General features: G+C 41.5%; 1 protein-coding gene across 3 annotated transcripts in view; it reads right to left on the bottom strand.

Annotated features, from left to right (window-relative positions):
• Positions 1-15,683, bottom strand: part of adcy2b (adenylate cyclase 2b (brain)) — a 40,602-nt gene that overhangs the window by 11,806 nt on the left and 13,113 nt on the right. For all 3 annotated transcript variants that reach the window (XR_008567223.1, XM_054764229.1, XM_054764231.1), the window contains exons 3-16: positions 13,252-13,413; positions 12,475-12,624; positions 10,663-10,811; positions 9,957-10,068; positions 8,612-8,739; positions 7,630-7,788; positions 7,226-7,358; positions 6,184-6,360; positions 5,847-5,887; positions 5,701-5,781; positions 5,433-5,502; positions 2,950-3,047; positions 2,301-2,385; positions 797-937 (exon numbers count right to left, since the gene is read on the bottom strand). Coding sequence is in view for 2 of the 3 variants with exons in the window: in XM_054764229.1 (XP_054620204.1) it covers positions 797-937; positions 2,301-2,385; positions 2,950-3,047; positions 5,433-5,502; positions 5,701-5,781; positions 5,847-5,887; positions 6,184-6,360; positions 7,226-7,358; positions 7,630-7,788; positions 8,612-8,739; positions 9,957-10,068; positions 10,663-10,811; positions 12,475-12,624; positions 13,252-13,413 (1,686 nt within the window). In the remaining variant the exon portion in view is untranslated. The remainder of the gene's footprint in view (positions 1-796; positions 938-2,300; positions 2,386-2,949; positions 3,048-5,432; positions 5,503-5,700; positions 5,782-5,846; positions 5,888-6,183; positions 6,361-7,225; positions 7,359-7,629; positions 7,789-8,611; positions 8,740-9,956; positions 10,069-10,662; positions 10,812-12,474; positions 12,625-13,251; positions 13,414-15,683) is intronic.

Raw genomic sequence — 15,683 nt, 5'->3', positions numbered from 1 at the left:
GTGACACTCCAAGGTAAAACTCAACTCTGAGCTTATTTTCTGTTATTCTGTCTACTATGTTTAATAATACGAGCGTTAAGGTGACTATAGGTGTGTTATTTCACTTCTGGAGGCCTCTAAAAATGTTAAGAAAAAGTATTCAGCAGGTCGTAAACAGGTTCTCTATGCTCTAACTTATTTATAAATCAGGCATCCCACGTGGAGGAAATTCACTTATCACGTTCGGGTCTGGAAGAGGTTTGAATTACTGTATTGTTGTTCCTCCCGGGGGCCATTTGTGGCCCGCGGAAGAGCATAATGTACAGAGAAAATGATGAAATGTTGATACTAATAACTGATAATAAAACAGCACTTAGTATTTAAATATACGGTATATAACAAAATCAAATAATACACAAGTGGCTCCCCGTATCCTTTGATTTTTCAAGATGCGGCCTCCATATATAAAAATGCTGTGGGCCGATGAAAAACAACCCTTTGTACACACCATTAATGAAATCCAATGCAAGCGCTGTATCAAAAGTTATGCGTTTATAAAAGGTTATAATACTCATGGTCAGTGAGGTAATAACATTATGTGCGTGTACCTCATGAAGTGAGTTTCCGTTAAGTGTGTCTTTTGTACATGACAGGCATAAATGTGACTTTACAGCTTCATGATTTTCTCCATGTGACACATGACTGAAAAACATACAACACTTGCGGTCATGAGGCTTTGTCACGCCGCAGGCTAATTTGCAACAGCAAATGTGATCTTCGCATTTGTACTTTTACTTGCGTGTGAAGGACATCTCACCATGTTGAAGACGGCCATCACCAGAATCAGAGCAGTGGTGGTCATGGTGAGGACCAGGCGCAGCCAGGGATTGTTGGTGACGATGATACGGGAGGAAGTGTTCAACCAGGGGAAAGAGCACGCCGGTCCCTTCCTTCCTTGCTAGAGATCCATAAAAAGAAAGAATGAAGCTTTTGTTTCTTCTACTGCAACCTCAATGAGCAACGCTTTTATTGGGAAACACGGCCGGTGTCGAATCAATGCCCTTTGCAAACCCATTAAAAACGATCCCTCTCGCCTGCTCTCGACTCTCATTCATAGTGACATCTAGGTCAAACCCCAAGGTTATTGATAACCATTCGTGGATCCGCGAGCGACCCACTTACAGGTGGACTATCGGCTCTCCGGAGAGGCAGCAAGGAGAGTGATGAGGTCCTAAGGGGTAAGACGGTATAAGGATTGCTCATACAACATGCAAGACAGGTGGCGGCTTGGAAATTAAAACGACCAAATCGAGATAACGAGAATGAGACGATCAAAATTAAACCAGCATGTAAAAAAAATGTTAGGACACCTGATAAAACAACTCCGTGGAGCAAGCGTTGATGAGCAGTCTTGCTGTTACAGCTGTAACAGTTAAATATAAAAATATGTACATAGAAAAAAGTGTGGAACAAACAAAATATTAGGTAAATATGCACAATTACACAATTACAACTACACACAGTGTGGTTGTACATTACAGCGATGTGAACCTGCACTAATGAGAGATGCTTCAAATATTTTGGCACATCCTATTGGGCTACATAACTTATAAATGTTGAGCTGTCCCTTTACGTTTATTTAATTTGCACTAATTACATACAGTGATGTGCGGTCAGGAGAGGCAGGTGAGGTATATCTTCAACAAAAAAAATTTAAAACGAATAATGATAAAAAGTATAAATTATGCAACCTGTCTTAACATAAATAAACAAAGGAGTCAGTACCTCACCAGCCATGAACTTCACCGCACGTCACTGTAGATGTGCAGTATGTGAAGACATGATGTTTGTGACTGATTGTGACTCAACTGTGCTGTTTGTGATATTTTTATGTTATTAAACCTCACTCTACTGTACAAGCTGGATTGACTTGAAATTTCACACTGTAACTTTAGGGTGTTTACTTGTATCAACACCAAATATGGTACACAACTTCAGGGGACTGACAAGGGAATGTGGGCAAAACTCCAGCAAAATGGTTTCAGAAACATGGCCGCCATTTAGCAAAACGTCTTAGCAACTAACTGTCCATTAGTCATTGAGCATTTCTCGCATGATAATAACACTTTGAGCATATCTATATTACATGCATGTTAGCATGTCTTCCAAAGCATTTTAACCACAACCCATAGGGAGCGCCACAAAATCCTATACCTAAAAAGAGAGTAAAATGACAGTGTTGTCACTTTACAATGATAACTGTGCATTCTCTGTTTAAGTACGATTGTGTGTGTTTCGCAGATAAATCCATGCTCACCCACCAGAACGTGACCAGCAAAACAAAGCACCAGGATCAGAGCCAACAGCAAGAAGGCCAAGCCAAAGGATATCCCCAGCACTGCAGTTCTGCAACACACACACACACACACCCCCGCCAATAAATGTAATGAAGATTCCTAATGTATTCTGCCTCAGTCCTGCAATCGATTTAAGTAAGCATTTATCAGAATGTATTGGGGAGCGCTCTGTGTGTTTCTATAATGGATTTACTTGAACGCATCAGCGAGCCTGATTTAAGGATGCCTGTCATAAAGTGGATGATGTCACGGCTCCATCCTGCCACAAACAGACCAGAGGTTTCAAAAAATAAGAGCGAAGGAGGGCTGAATTTAAAAATCAATAGACTCTCAGATGCTGAATTACCCTTTTGGCCCGCCCAGGCAGCAAATTAGCATGACTCCCTCTCCAGTGCCGTTACAGCGCCGCCACACTTTGATTCACCTGATCTATAATCACCAGCAGGCATGGAGTCATATCACCCCGGGTCTGTATTTGAACATCCTGCCTAATGCTCTTTAATGAGGCGACTGGCGTCAAATAGCTTTCTCACATCAATCTGCTGCCACAGCTGGAGCTTGGCGACACTATGGCGGCGGCGGCGGCGGTGACGGTGACGGGGCGTGAACTCACTTGGGCAAGACGAGGACTTGCACTATGAATATGCAGGAGAATATGAGGCAGGCACACGTGATGTAGTACTTGAAGGCGGGTAAGGTGGTGGATCTGTACTGTGGAGAGAAGACCAGGACTGTAAATTAACGACAGAACTCTGACTATGAGTAAAATGTACACAGCAACTGATGCAACAGTAGAACTTGAACAATGTGCATGATATGGACAAAAGTATTGAGAAAATGTATCTTTCTTTTTTTGTTCCAGCATCACTTATTCATGCTTATTATTTACTAACAGCGACACAATATAATAAACATATGCAGGTGGTTGTGAGTTTAACTGTTAAATGTTGCAGTAGCAAATGGCCAAACAAAACACATCATTATTGATGTCCAGAAATACTAGCTCTTAAAAACTAATGTACAGTAATCTTCTGGTCCTGGTCCATTGATAACTATTGATCACCACCTACCTGTGCGCTAATATTATAATGTATGATAAAAGAGATACCTTTGCCCTTTTGGTTGATCAGAAGTTGTGTCCAAAAGCTGTTTTGATGGTAGCAATGTTAGCCTGGACAGCCAAAGTGATGCCCGCTTTCTGTACCGTCGTCTCTCCTTAGTTTGTAGATCCGATCTCACAACAGTCATTGGTACCCTTTAATAGTCATTCTAATCATCTGAAGGTGTTCTTGCAGTGACAAGATGACTTCAGTTACTGGATAGTGACAGACTACAAATTCACCAGAAGGACCAACTGGAAGAACCTGCTCCTCATCTCTGACCTACTACTTCAGAGTCAACCTGAAGACCCCACCAGGACTTTCGTGGAGAATTTCGTGGCTACATTTTAGTAGTTTGAGATGTAGCCATTTGAAATTGAGGTGCACTGAATAATAAATGTTTATTTCCAACTATTTTCATTGAGAAGCCTACCGTAAGGCAAACATTCTTCATATCAGTAACCTATTGGTTTAGTCCTAGCTTTATGTCCATGTCATTATTAACAATGTCAATATTAAGATCTTTTTCTTTTATATCCAGCCTGTTAAAGTTCTTCTGCTTATTTCATATGAACAATGGGGTTCAATTGAAGGATGTAGCATGACCATATTTCTATGATTGGTATTTTTTTTTACTGTATTGGCTGAGAATTGCTGAACTGTAGTTTTTACAATTTCATTTAAAATACTCAGATAAGTTTGAGTAGCTCAGTAACAAATCTGACGCATATGAAGGAGCAAATGAGAAACACATCAGCGGTGGACTATGTCTTCAAGAAAGCGGGTCCCAAGCAGAATCTGCAAGGTAGGCGACAGATCAGCGGCTTCGGTGTGCAAGACATTGTGGACTCTCCGGCACAGATACTTTCCAGCCACAGTCACAATGCACTCTATGAACTTAACCAACATCAAAAAGGTCCTTATTCCTCTTCATACACTTGTCCTACAAACTATATTAGCAACAGTTCTAACCAGCGATTGCTAACGGGAAGATGCATATACACCTTAAATACGTCATATTATCCGACATGATGCCCATTTTAACACACTGGTTCAACAGTCTGTATAACAGTGTTTTATTTGCTTACTGCATACATTCTACCTGTAAGAAAGCAAAACTACAGGTCAAATGATCGTGATGTCATTCCCTTAGCTGGTCTATGGGACTATCCATTAGATTAGCATCACGCTAATGGACAAAGACTGTAACGTTCCTAAAAAAAACAAACAAAAAAAAAAAACACAAGATGGTACTCAATGCAATCAAATAGAAAAACTGTCTGGGAAATGTCAGTGTACCTAATATATACAATGTAATGTGGCTATTTGTTTTTTGGTCAATTACTTCAATTGAATTCAGAATATAAATATTTTGCTATGAATAATGGGTTCACTTCACTGAGAAGCCCTTTGGGTAAATCTAATCCATTATTATTATTATTACTATTATGCACGGACTGTTTCTTAAGATGGATCATGCTAGTATTGCTTGAGGTCTGTGACAATTTTACTCCACATACTGATATGCTAAAGGTGTCCCAATACTTTTGTCCATATGACGGTGTGAAATGGTCATTTAAGAGGCAGTGGAAGGCGGCACTGCAAATCATGCCATACATTTTCCCCACATAAACCGACATTTAATTACCACTGGGCACATCTGCCGCACCAGCATGAAACAGATTCAACATCAATTGGTTCCTTTGGTTTTCATTTTCTGCACAGCTGTTGCATTCGTGTTACCGTGAACAGGGAAGTAAATGTGAAACATGAGGCCAAACCATTTCCAGGGCACCTCATTGAAATTCTACATTTCAACCAAAAACAATTACAGTATGGGAGCACATTTCAGTGACCAAATATGGTCACACACAAACGAGAGAAAGTGCAACACTGAACAGCCTCTTTAATGACTTACACAGCCACCAATGCATTGCAATTGATTGGCTCTCCCTGAAAACAATGGCAAAGGCTATTTTATATGCAGTGGCCTTACCTCGGTCTCCAGAGCTTTGTTGTGAAAGAACAACGAGATCCTCTGGATGTCCTCCGACTTTAGCCACTGTCTAGAGAGCAGAGTAGTTCTTACTAGAGCCGCTCCACGGAAACTTTTGCAGGTTGGCATATAAACATGCTTATATAACATCAAGCGATGCAGCTTTCAAAGTAAACATGAATCAACTGCTTTGAGTTCAGTTGCAGCTTTTCTGCAGGTAAGCAGGTGGTATTTATTTTAAATGACGATGATGTAACGAGGCGCTTACTTCTGCGAGTTGATTCCATCAATGGTGCGAATCATCCGCTCATTGAGTTCTTCCTCAAACCTCCTCCGCTGAGACTTGGACCTGAAAAAAGGGGGGCTTGGTTAGACATGAAAACTGAAAAGAGAGCACCAAAGATTATAGCTCACCTCTCCCGTCGCTGAAAGTGATACTGCCCCATTGGGACATCCTGACAACAGGAATAACACACTCACTGGTAAAGGGTTCAAAACATCTAAATCAGTCTTATAGCAGAGTATCGTAAATGCTCAAATTATAGCCGGGGCCTTTATTGGAATAAAAACTACATCAGGAGGTTTCTTACAGCCAAAGATGTTAATGACAATTTGTATAGGGACCCAGTGCAAATCAGAATTGGATTTGTAGACCAGGTGCGGAGTGACCACAGGAGCGGTTAATCGAACAGAGGCGTTCATTGGAGCATTTATGGTAATTAAGAGCGATGGTGGGCCGCACTGTACTGACGGTGGTGTTGATCTTGCCGTTGTCCGTGCTCATGCTGTCATGGTGGTGGAGGTTGGCGAACGGCTTGGCGGCCCCCCAGGACTCCAGGTAGCGAGTCATCCTCACAGACGCCCTCATCTTGCCGCCATCCAGAGATGGGCGAGAGCGCAAACCCAGCAGCGGACTGTGTCTCTCAGTCTGACCAACAAAAAAGATATCGTATCGAATTTAATGATATAGAAGGTGTTCAAATCAGTTGCACAATTAATGTATATACAAAAAAATTCCGAAATTGCTTCTGTAACCCCAACTGGTCCAGCCAGCCCCTCGTCCCGCCTGGGATCAAACCAGGGTCCGCAGCAGTCAACTCCATGTCCAGCGCGACTCCGAAGGTGTCAGGGAACAAGGTTTTACCATCATAGCGCCACACAGCCACACTGGCTGGCACCCGTTACACTTACAGTATATTCTTCTTTGTCTATGTTCCTGCCGCCTCTCCCTGTCCTTTCTCTACTGCTTGTTACAGCAAGCTCAACTGCCATTCAAAAAGTCATATAAAGATAAAAATGAAAGCCTTTTGGTTTAGTTTGGCCTACTTAATAATAGAATCAGAGAAGCCTTACTGTATGGTCCCCAGAGGTTTATTTTGACGGAAGATAAATGGTTGCTGTGACAGGCCTACTATGAAACAGATTCCTATAGGAATGGAAATGGTTGCGCTAATGCCAGCAAGGCGCATTGACAGTGACATTCAATAACAATGACTGTGTAGACGACACATCGTGTCAGCAGGTGCCCCACATACAGTATACGGCCTTTATCCATTCAGAGCTTCTTGAAAATGTCATCAAACACCACCAGTCTTTTTTCTAATATCTGACAGGATATTGAAACACGATCCTCATAAATGTGAATGAAGGGGTGCAAAGTGGAAGGCCCGTCATATTATGTAAGGGGATTGATTATATGCAATAAGAATTTGGTATTCTTGTCCCCAGCAGTTCAGGTTAGGTGTCAGCGTTGCTTTTATGGACATCCAGTCGGTGACAACAGGTTTTCCTACCTTGGGGTTGACGACCAGGTAGGTAACCACTCCATGTTCTTTCAGGTAAGAATCTCGAGTCTGTCCTTCTCCAGGCTCCACCTTATAGGAGCCCTTCAAATGCTCCAGAGTGACTGATGAGATGTGGACCCTCCTGTAGAAGAGAAAGCGCACTTTAGCTCACACAGAATTGTAATTTCTAGCTTATGTAAGCACATATTGTGGTATTGTTTCCCTTAAAACAATGATGGATGGTGATGCCAATATTATTCCAGCTGGTATTTTTCAAACTCCTGACAGCAGGCACCCCGGGGAACAACCCATTAGCGGCCCAGTGAGACAATAAGCTGGCACTGGGTGTATAATGGTAGCACGCCCGTGTTTAACTACATAACCAACTCGTTTCATATGCCTAAGTGCCTCACCCTGGCACACCTCCCGCCTCCATGTGATTGGCTAGTGTCACATCATGTGACCACACATCATATTGCCACTTGCGGAGGCCGATCACACCGCACAGGACGTTCCCAGAGTGAACGCCGACGCGCATATTGATGTCAACGCCTGTGGCATCTCGAACCTTCCTGTAGAAAGCAAGAAAGACATTTAAAGGGACAGTTTGACTTTATGATTGATGCATTTAATTTAAAGTCATGTGAAAACATTAGGATTTTGGTGAGGATTTGTGTCAGACAACTCTTCTACTCATGAACCACTGCACACAAAAGGAGGAAAATTTCCCAAAATATGCACCCTAACTGCGTTGCCTCTGCTATTACTTTTCCAACAAATACACCACATGACGGCACTGTTATTAAACCCCGGAAGTCGGATTGACTTGAAATGTCTCACACAGCTCCCCAAAGACCCACTGTAACTTTAGGATGTTTAGCCGAATCGCCACAAAATTTGGTACACATCTGTAAGGGACTGACAAGCACACGTGTGTAAAATTTGAGCAAGATGGATTGAAAAACATGGCAGCCATTAAGCAAAACCGGCTGAGCAATTTCCCATAAGTCATCAATCAATTGTCTAATCATGATAAAACTTTTAGGATATCTGTATTACATGTATGCGTGCATGTTTTCCAAGGTATTTTGACCACAACCAAAAGTTGTGTTACAGTTGTGTTGTGAGTAATGTATGATTTATGTCATCAGATTTTGGTCAATGACAGAATGTTTTTTTAGTTGTTTGAAATGGTTTGGAGCAGACTGGGGCTTATCGTAATGTATTCACATTTTGTTTACTGGAGAGTTCAAACGCAGCTAAAACTAACTCTGGCTTTCTTCCTGCTCTGACGAGCATGTGTTTGTTTGTGTCTGTGTGAGAGAGGAAGAGCGGGAGAGAGAGAGAGAGAGAGAGAGAGAGAAACTCAAGAGAGAGAGAGATTTGGTATTTTACTTGATGGCCTCACACATATCCAGGCCCATCTTCACACAGTTCCTGGCGTGGTGAGGCAGCGATTCCGGTAGGCCCGACACACAATAATAACAATCTCCCAGGATCTTAATTCGCATGCACTCGTTTTCCTAGAGGAAAGAGAGAATATGCAAGGAAGATTTGTTAGAGATATAAATGTCGATTATTTTTCTCCTCCTCTGGACACAAGTACAGCCATCAAGGCCAACATCATGCACCCACTCACATAACACATTAGTCCGTGTTCCACATGTGGGATGTGTAACAGCTCGTGGCTGGACTGGCTTTACATAACAGCACAGCTTCGTCCACCAGCGGGCACAAAGCCTGACTCGAGAGTATAAAGGAGCCACAAGAACCGGCAGACATGCAGCCAACCCATGAGTCTTTGGGGGTCCGAGAATGAACACAGGACAGGGTGGAGATTTATTGATTGACCTTCATTTGATGGACAGCGCGAGACAGACATTCCCCCTTGTTATTTATAATTTCCCAGATTGTTCTCACAGGAACAGCAACACAGTATTTCATGCCTTACTGGTCTTTTATTTCCAAACAAGAGCACACAGGGAGCCTTCTTCATTCTCAGAGGCTTTAAACAACTGTCATCTCTGAAATCATAAATGTGACGTGCCTTGGGATAACATTTTTTACTTGCTTTTAGCTACAAGGCTTGTGTATGTAAAATACATAAAACCTGAGCTGACGGAAATTGACATAAATATTCTTCAATTTGGATAAAACTTGATTTGCGCATGAATCAGTGGTGTGCAGTGTCCGACCCAGGGGCCGTTTTATGGCTTGCAGCTAATTTTTTCTTGGCACGCGGCATGTTTTTAAAAACGGCCCGCATCCCAACATTGCCAAGAATGAGTTGGGCAACAACAACAAAAAAGAATGAAAAAGTTATGAAGCGTTGTTTGCTCTCAAAGAAAAGAAAAAACTTGGATATTCAAAAATAATTATAATTGCCTTCAAACAAAATCACTCTAGCCAGAGTTAGATATTATTTTAAAATTGTAGACTAATAAGAGTTAATAAATGTCCACTACTGTTGTCTACCGCCCACCCCCCAAAAACAACCAAAAAATGCATTGGCCTACGAAATATTTATATAGTATTTGGATAATCAGGACATGTATTCATTTATTAAAAATTTAGTTGGAAAAAGATCATTTGGCCTCTATTTTGTATGTATGCCTGGGAGAATACCTACCCATTATAAATGACTGTGTTCATTTGTATTCAAATAAAATAATAAACAAAACAGCATAGAAATAGTGCAATGATCCATAGGGATGGGTGAGTATCATTTTCACAAACTTACCTTTGCTATCTGGTCAAACTTGCCAAAGAGTTCATTCAGCATGTGCACGAGCTCCCCTGGAGCACAGTCGCTGGCCAGCCTGGTGAAACCCACGATGTCAGCGTATAGAATACTGCAGGAATAAGCAACAAAGTTAACATGTTGGAAAACTGCCCTGCTGTGGCCCAGTTTGCCAAGGCAGGGCATCATGCACTGCTTCAGAATGTCACAAGTTAGAATTTGTGTTTCTCCTCAATGAACCATACATTATATACACAGTATACAGTGTATATACGGTAATAAAAATGGTTGTTGATTTTTTTTTCCCAAGACACTGTACATCCAGCATCACTTGAAGACCACTTAAGGATATTGTCTTATTGTTTTGGAAATCAGGTTTCTAGAGGACATTCCTTGGAGAGCCTCTTGTGATAAGCCCAAACAAATGATTGTGCTCGGCTCGGTTTCCTTCCACCGACCGGTCATGAGGAGGGTGGTGTCATTTTACAAAGTGACCTCAGAGTACAACAGAGACGGATTAACTCTGAATTGAAATTGCCCACGCCAACAATAGAAGTAAGAAGATTGGATGCGGGGAGTGAAGGAAAGAGAGGCAGAAAGAGAAGAATTAAACGGAGATGATAGAAGATGAGAGCAGGTTGGAGGACAAAAAAGGATGAGCAGCAATGAGGGGGAGGTAGAACATAGGTAGAGGTAGAACAGTCACCTGACGTTGGTGTGCCGCTGCACGTAGAGGTTGTGGAAGTTGTTGGTGCTCTCAGTTCGACCAAAGTTTGGTCCCTGGAGGCGCTGGATGATCTCGGCTTTCATGACTCGGGCGATGTGAGACGGTAACAGAGACAAGAGCAAACGCTCCTGTAGAGGAAGTTTGAAGGAAAGGAAAGCATCCCACATCATTGTGTTTTACAGTTTTGACAAGCTTAGCTAAATTACAAGAGTCCAGCACACCACTTTGCACTTTTTTGGAAGGGGGATGCTGGCTCATTCCTATTGTGTAATCACTAAAAGTGATGTTTTTTGCATGCACTCTCGGTGTTTTAGGCTGATTTTCCAACACGTGTGGGAGTGTGTGTGTGTGTGTGTATGTGTGTGTGTTACAGAGACGGAGTGGCTGCCTGAGGGGGTGTGACTCATAAATGCAGCTCAGAGCACAGAGGGTCATTACACTGTTCACACACTGTGGACTCATTTCCTAAAACACAGCAGAAAATTAACAAGATGGAGAGGTCGTGGGGCGCTGGGCTGCACCAAAAATAGAAAACTTCACCACCCCGCTACACTCCACTACGCTGAGTGCTGAACATGTTTGATAAATGAACCAAAGCGGCATTTATTCAGTCTCAGGGCTCACCTCCTTCACTGATTTCATTCATTTGTAATATTCACAACCAATTATCGTCATGTCTACAGATAAATACCCAAACAGTATTCATAGAAATATTCATAGCTAATCCCAACTGACTGAAGACTCAATTAATAATCCGAGCTGTTATTCGCTATTTCCCTGGCTGAAATGAATGGCGAATGTCAAGATATTAATGTCAAGCAAATGTCACTGCATAATGCACACACCATGTGTTGCCAACTCAGCAGCCGGAAGCTGTGAAATATTTTAGAAATGAAGCAGAATAGGTTAGAATTAAACAGCACCACCCCTCACATTTCAGTAACCATTTCATTATGTCTTCTCGGGGCACAATGCGATAGCGATGAAACTTGGGTAGACTTTACAGTAGTCAGTGTACAGCTTGTATAGCAGTATGGATTTACGATGCACTGAAAATGAATCAACACACAGACATTATTGTCAAAATCTGGCAACACAAGTGGGTAGTAGTAAGATAATTGAGTCTTGCCTACAGCCAAGCAATGTCTGGCGCTGCATGAGTGCTGCCGGTAATGGGGAGCTTCAGTTCATTGAGGGGAAAACATCAATTCCAACATGTACTATGAGATTCTGAATTGATAGATAGATACTGTAGATAGATAGAGAGATAGATACTTCATTAATCTCCAAGAAAAATTGGAAATAATTGCTGATGTCCTCTCTTGGGAAACTGGGCTGTATTGCAGTTTTGCAACATCATCACAAGCCAAAACGAGGAAGCTGAAGGTGAAGGTTAACGGAGTGACCGTATTTCTCCAGACCTGAACCCAATTGAGCACCGGTGGGGCTCAAACAGTGTCAAACATCCGTCCACCAGCGACGTCATCATGGACGACGGAAGAAGATTTCACTAACGACCTGTGCATCTGCTGGAGTCCGAGAGGGTAAAGGCAGTGCTAGATAACAATGGTGCTCACACTACAGTACGTACTGATGCTTTGGACACAATTTGCTCACTGTAAGGTGTACTTGTGTTGCCAGCTATTGCACTATGGAAGACTCTATACTGCTATGCACGCTACTACTCTAAAGTATATCCAAGTTTTCTTACGATAGTAATATGATAAATCGGTTGCTGGACGTGAGATGCTGTTAATTTCATAAAGGTGTGGAGAAGCGTGTTTTTTTTACCTGTTGGTGCTTCTCAAACTCCAGTTTAATGGGGGACTTGATGCAGTTACAGGTGTCCTGATAGGTCTGCCTGAGGGCCAGGTCCATCAGGTGCTTGTGGTACGCCCCCGCGAGATTACCGCAGGCGAAGATGATCACATTGGCGAGGATCTGCGTCCAGTATATTGCACACACGGAGAACATGGCATTTAAAAATGCGTAAGAAGGTGACGCATGTTTTCCCGCTATCGAGCGCCTGCCATTTACGCCTACATTATTACCTTGTAAAACCAGATAAGAGCGTGCACTTCAGCCGTGCTTTTCCACCACTGTGTCAACCTCAGGCTCTTTAAAATGTGGCCCTGCATATCAATAGCTTGTCTTTTGCTTCTCTACCCAAGGGCAATGAGCTTCTTTGGACACGTTTTATTGTGAGTGTGTGAGCATCATTGTGCAAGTCTTTTCCGTGCGTGACATCTAACTTCAGATCCTTTATGTGGCATGTCGTGTATTTATAGGGACAATTACACCATTTATCCGCATGCCCTTTGTCTCTAGTGGAGCTGAAGCGGACATAATTTGCAACTATGTTATACAAAGTGCCTTAAAGCTGCAGAATATGTACAGTACAAAATGTCACACTCATTAATTATTCAATTAGGGTGTTGTTGAGAGTCTTGACTTCATCCTCAGTCTTGCAAACACTTTCAACTGAAAATGGCCTTTATAATCACATCGTCTCCATGTGCAGGGACTTGACCTGTGCGAGAGGGTCAATGTGTGCAATTAGCATCTCACCTGCCAGACTAGAGGCTCCGAGTCAGTGGCGGCCGAGGCCAAGCAGACGCTGAGGGTGACAGTGTGTGACAAGCAGGTGATGGCACTGGCAATAATGGCCGCTCTCATGGAGAAAGGCAGCATGGTGTACACCACAAACACGATAAAGAGGAAGAAGGAGACCTGAGAGCAGAGAGACATATGCAGACTGTACAGTAAAGCTGTGATCATTTGTTATTTTTTAAATGTACTTTATATTTATATAAAATGCAGCTAATTAAAAATTATAATATTTTTTTTATCAGGGTACTTAAAAACAACTTAATTAGATTGATAAAGTCATCAAGTGAAAATACAAATATAAAATCGGTACACAAAATAATGTATCATAAAAATTCAGGAAATAAATACATTATTATAAAAATAATAAAGTAATTACAAAATTAATATATAATTATAAAATAAATTTTGTTTTTAATTCAGTAAGTAAATAATTATAATAATGATTTCATCAATTTACTTGAATGGAAATAATGTATGTCAATTTATAGTAATTACAAAATGAATATATACATGTAAAATAAGTACAAATAATATGTAATACAAATCAAGTCAATAAATAAATAATCATAATAATGATCAATGTACTTGAATTAAAAATAATAAGTAAATTGATAGTAAAAAATCTATTAAATAAGTACAAATAATATATTAAAGGCATCCAGTAAATAAATAATTAATTATTGTAACAATGATTTCATATGGAAATAATATACATAAACTGATAAAGCCATTACAGATTTAACATATAAATATAAAATACCATAATAATATTTCTGAAATAATTGTTGCATCCAATCTCAGATTGTGCAGGTGTGCCTAATGTTTTGGACGGACGATCTAACCTTCAGCCTGTCCTAAATATTTGGGGCTTGTTGTCAAAGTGTGACTTGTGACATCGTCTATGCTGACTTCCTCTGTCGTGACCTCGCCCCTTCCTGTTGTGCTGGTCACACACCCCAACACAAGACAGTTTCGCCTGTGGACACCAGATGAACTCTGACCTTCCTGCCTGTCTGTTGCTTTCCTGTGTCTTTCAGCATCTCCAAAAAAAAGAGTCTTGCTTAAGAGCGACGAAGCAGCAGCCCCGTTGTTGCATCCCTCTGAAGTATTTTTGTCTCTGAAAGGGTGTAGAAGTGAAACCAGGACGTCATTGCTCGTACTTTGACTGTGTTGTGTTCTATCAATCCTCCAAAACAGAGGATAAGTGTTTGATTGACTGAACTGCTTCTCCAACACATATAGAGAGAAAGAGGTGTTACGTGCAGGCTCCGACTTTCTGTTACCAAGGGAACCAACACCGCTGAGAAGGCTGACATGAGAGCAGCGGTGGTGGGTTTTTTTTTGTGTGTGTGTGTGTGTGTGTGTGTGGGGGGGGGGGGGGGGGGGGGGGGGGGGGGGGTGTTCCTGCAGATTGAGAGTGTGGTCAGTCCAGTCATTTGGGTGGAATTGACATTGGCAGGCCAATTTCAGGTGCGTCACCTGCCTCAGTCAGCCAGGCTAGCCAGGCATACTTCATCTCCGCCGCACACCCGACCTGAATGCTAATACTCCCTCAAACACCTCGAGATGGGAGCTGCAGCAGCCATCACCTGGCTGCAGCTTACTTGATTACTACCGCCTCCGCTCTCAACTCCTCTGATCACACAAACCTGGGCTGAGGTTTCATTCATTCAGTACCGCTCTCTTACCGCCCCAACACAGATGGCAATGGTAATGGTTTAATTTATTTGAACATGCATACAAGTTACACATGTCCAAAAGGAGTGGGAAGAAGTAAAGCTTATTTATCCGTTATCCGTTTCCCATCAATTGCAATACATTTATCCACTAGCTGTGTTTCATATGTGGTTTTTACCAATTAATACATAGGAAAACGATAAGGTAATGTAACTATATGGGAATATAATTGTCAAGGTTTTTCCACAATCATAATAAATAATAGTCATATATTATAAACAGTTTAATAATAAATACATAATAATCAGTATAAATAGACATAACAGAACATAGTTGGAATAATGGGTGGGCACTGACAATGAATGAAGAGTAATGAGTGTGGAAGTGGTTAGACAGAGCATTTTGTACACAGTTTTTCAAGACTCTTTTTCCTTGTATTTTGCAAACATCAACTGCCTTGACTATTTCTTGAAATCGCTCATATTGGTGCTTTGTTCGAGTTCCTTACTCAATCCGTTCCATAATTTGATTCCACATTCTGGAATGTGGTAGTTTTTAGTGTTGTTCTCGTGTGGAAGTGTTTTAAGTTTAGTTTTTCCTTGAGATCATATTTCTCCTCTCTTGTTGAAAAGTATTATATGACATTTTTGAGTAGCAGGTTATTGTTTGCTTTAGCTGTTTGAAAATGTACTAGATCGGCAAATTTTTATATT

This window comes from Dunckerocampus dactyliophorus, chromosome 20 (genome assembly GCF_027744805.1).
Source record: "Dunckerocampus dactyliophorus isolate RoL2022-P2 chromosome 20, RoL_Ddac_1.1, whole genome shotgun sequence".
Lineage (NCBI taxonomy): Eukaryota > Metazoa > Chordata > Actinopteri > Syngnathiformes > Syngnathidae > Dunckerocampus > Dunckerocampus dactyliophorus.
The sequence above is the reverse complement of the archived record's forward strand: the minus strand, read 5'-3'. Positions and strand labels throughout refer to the sequence as shown.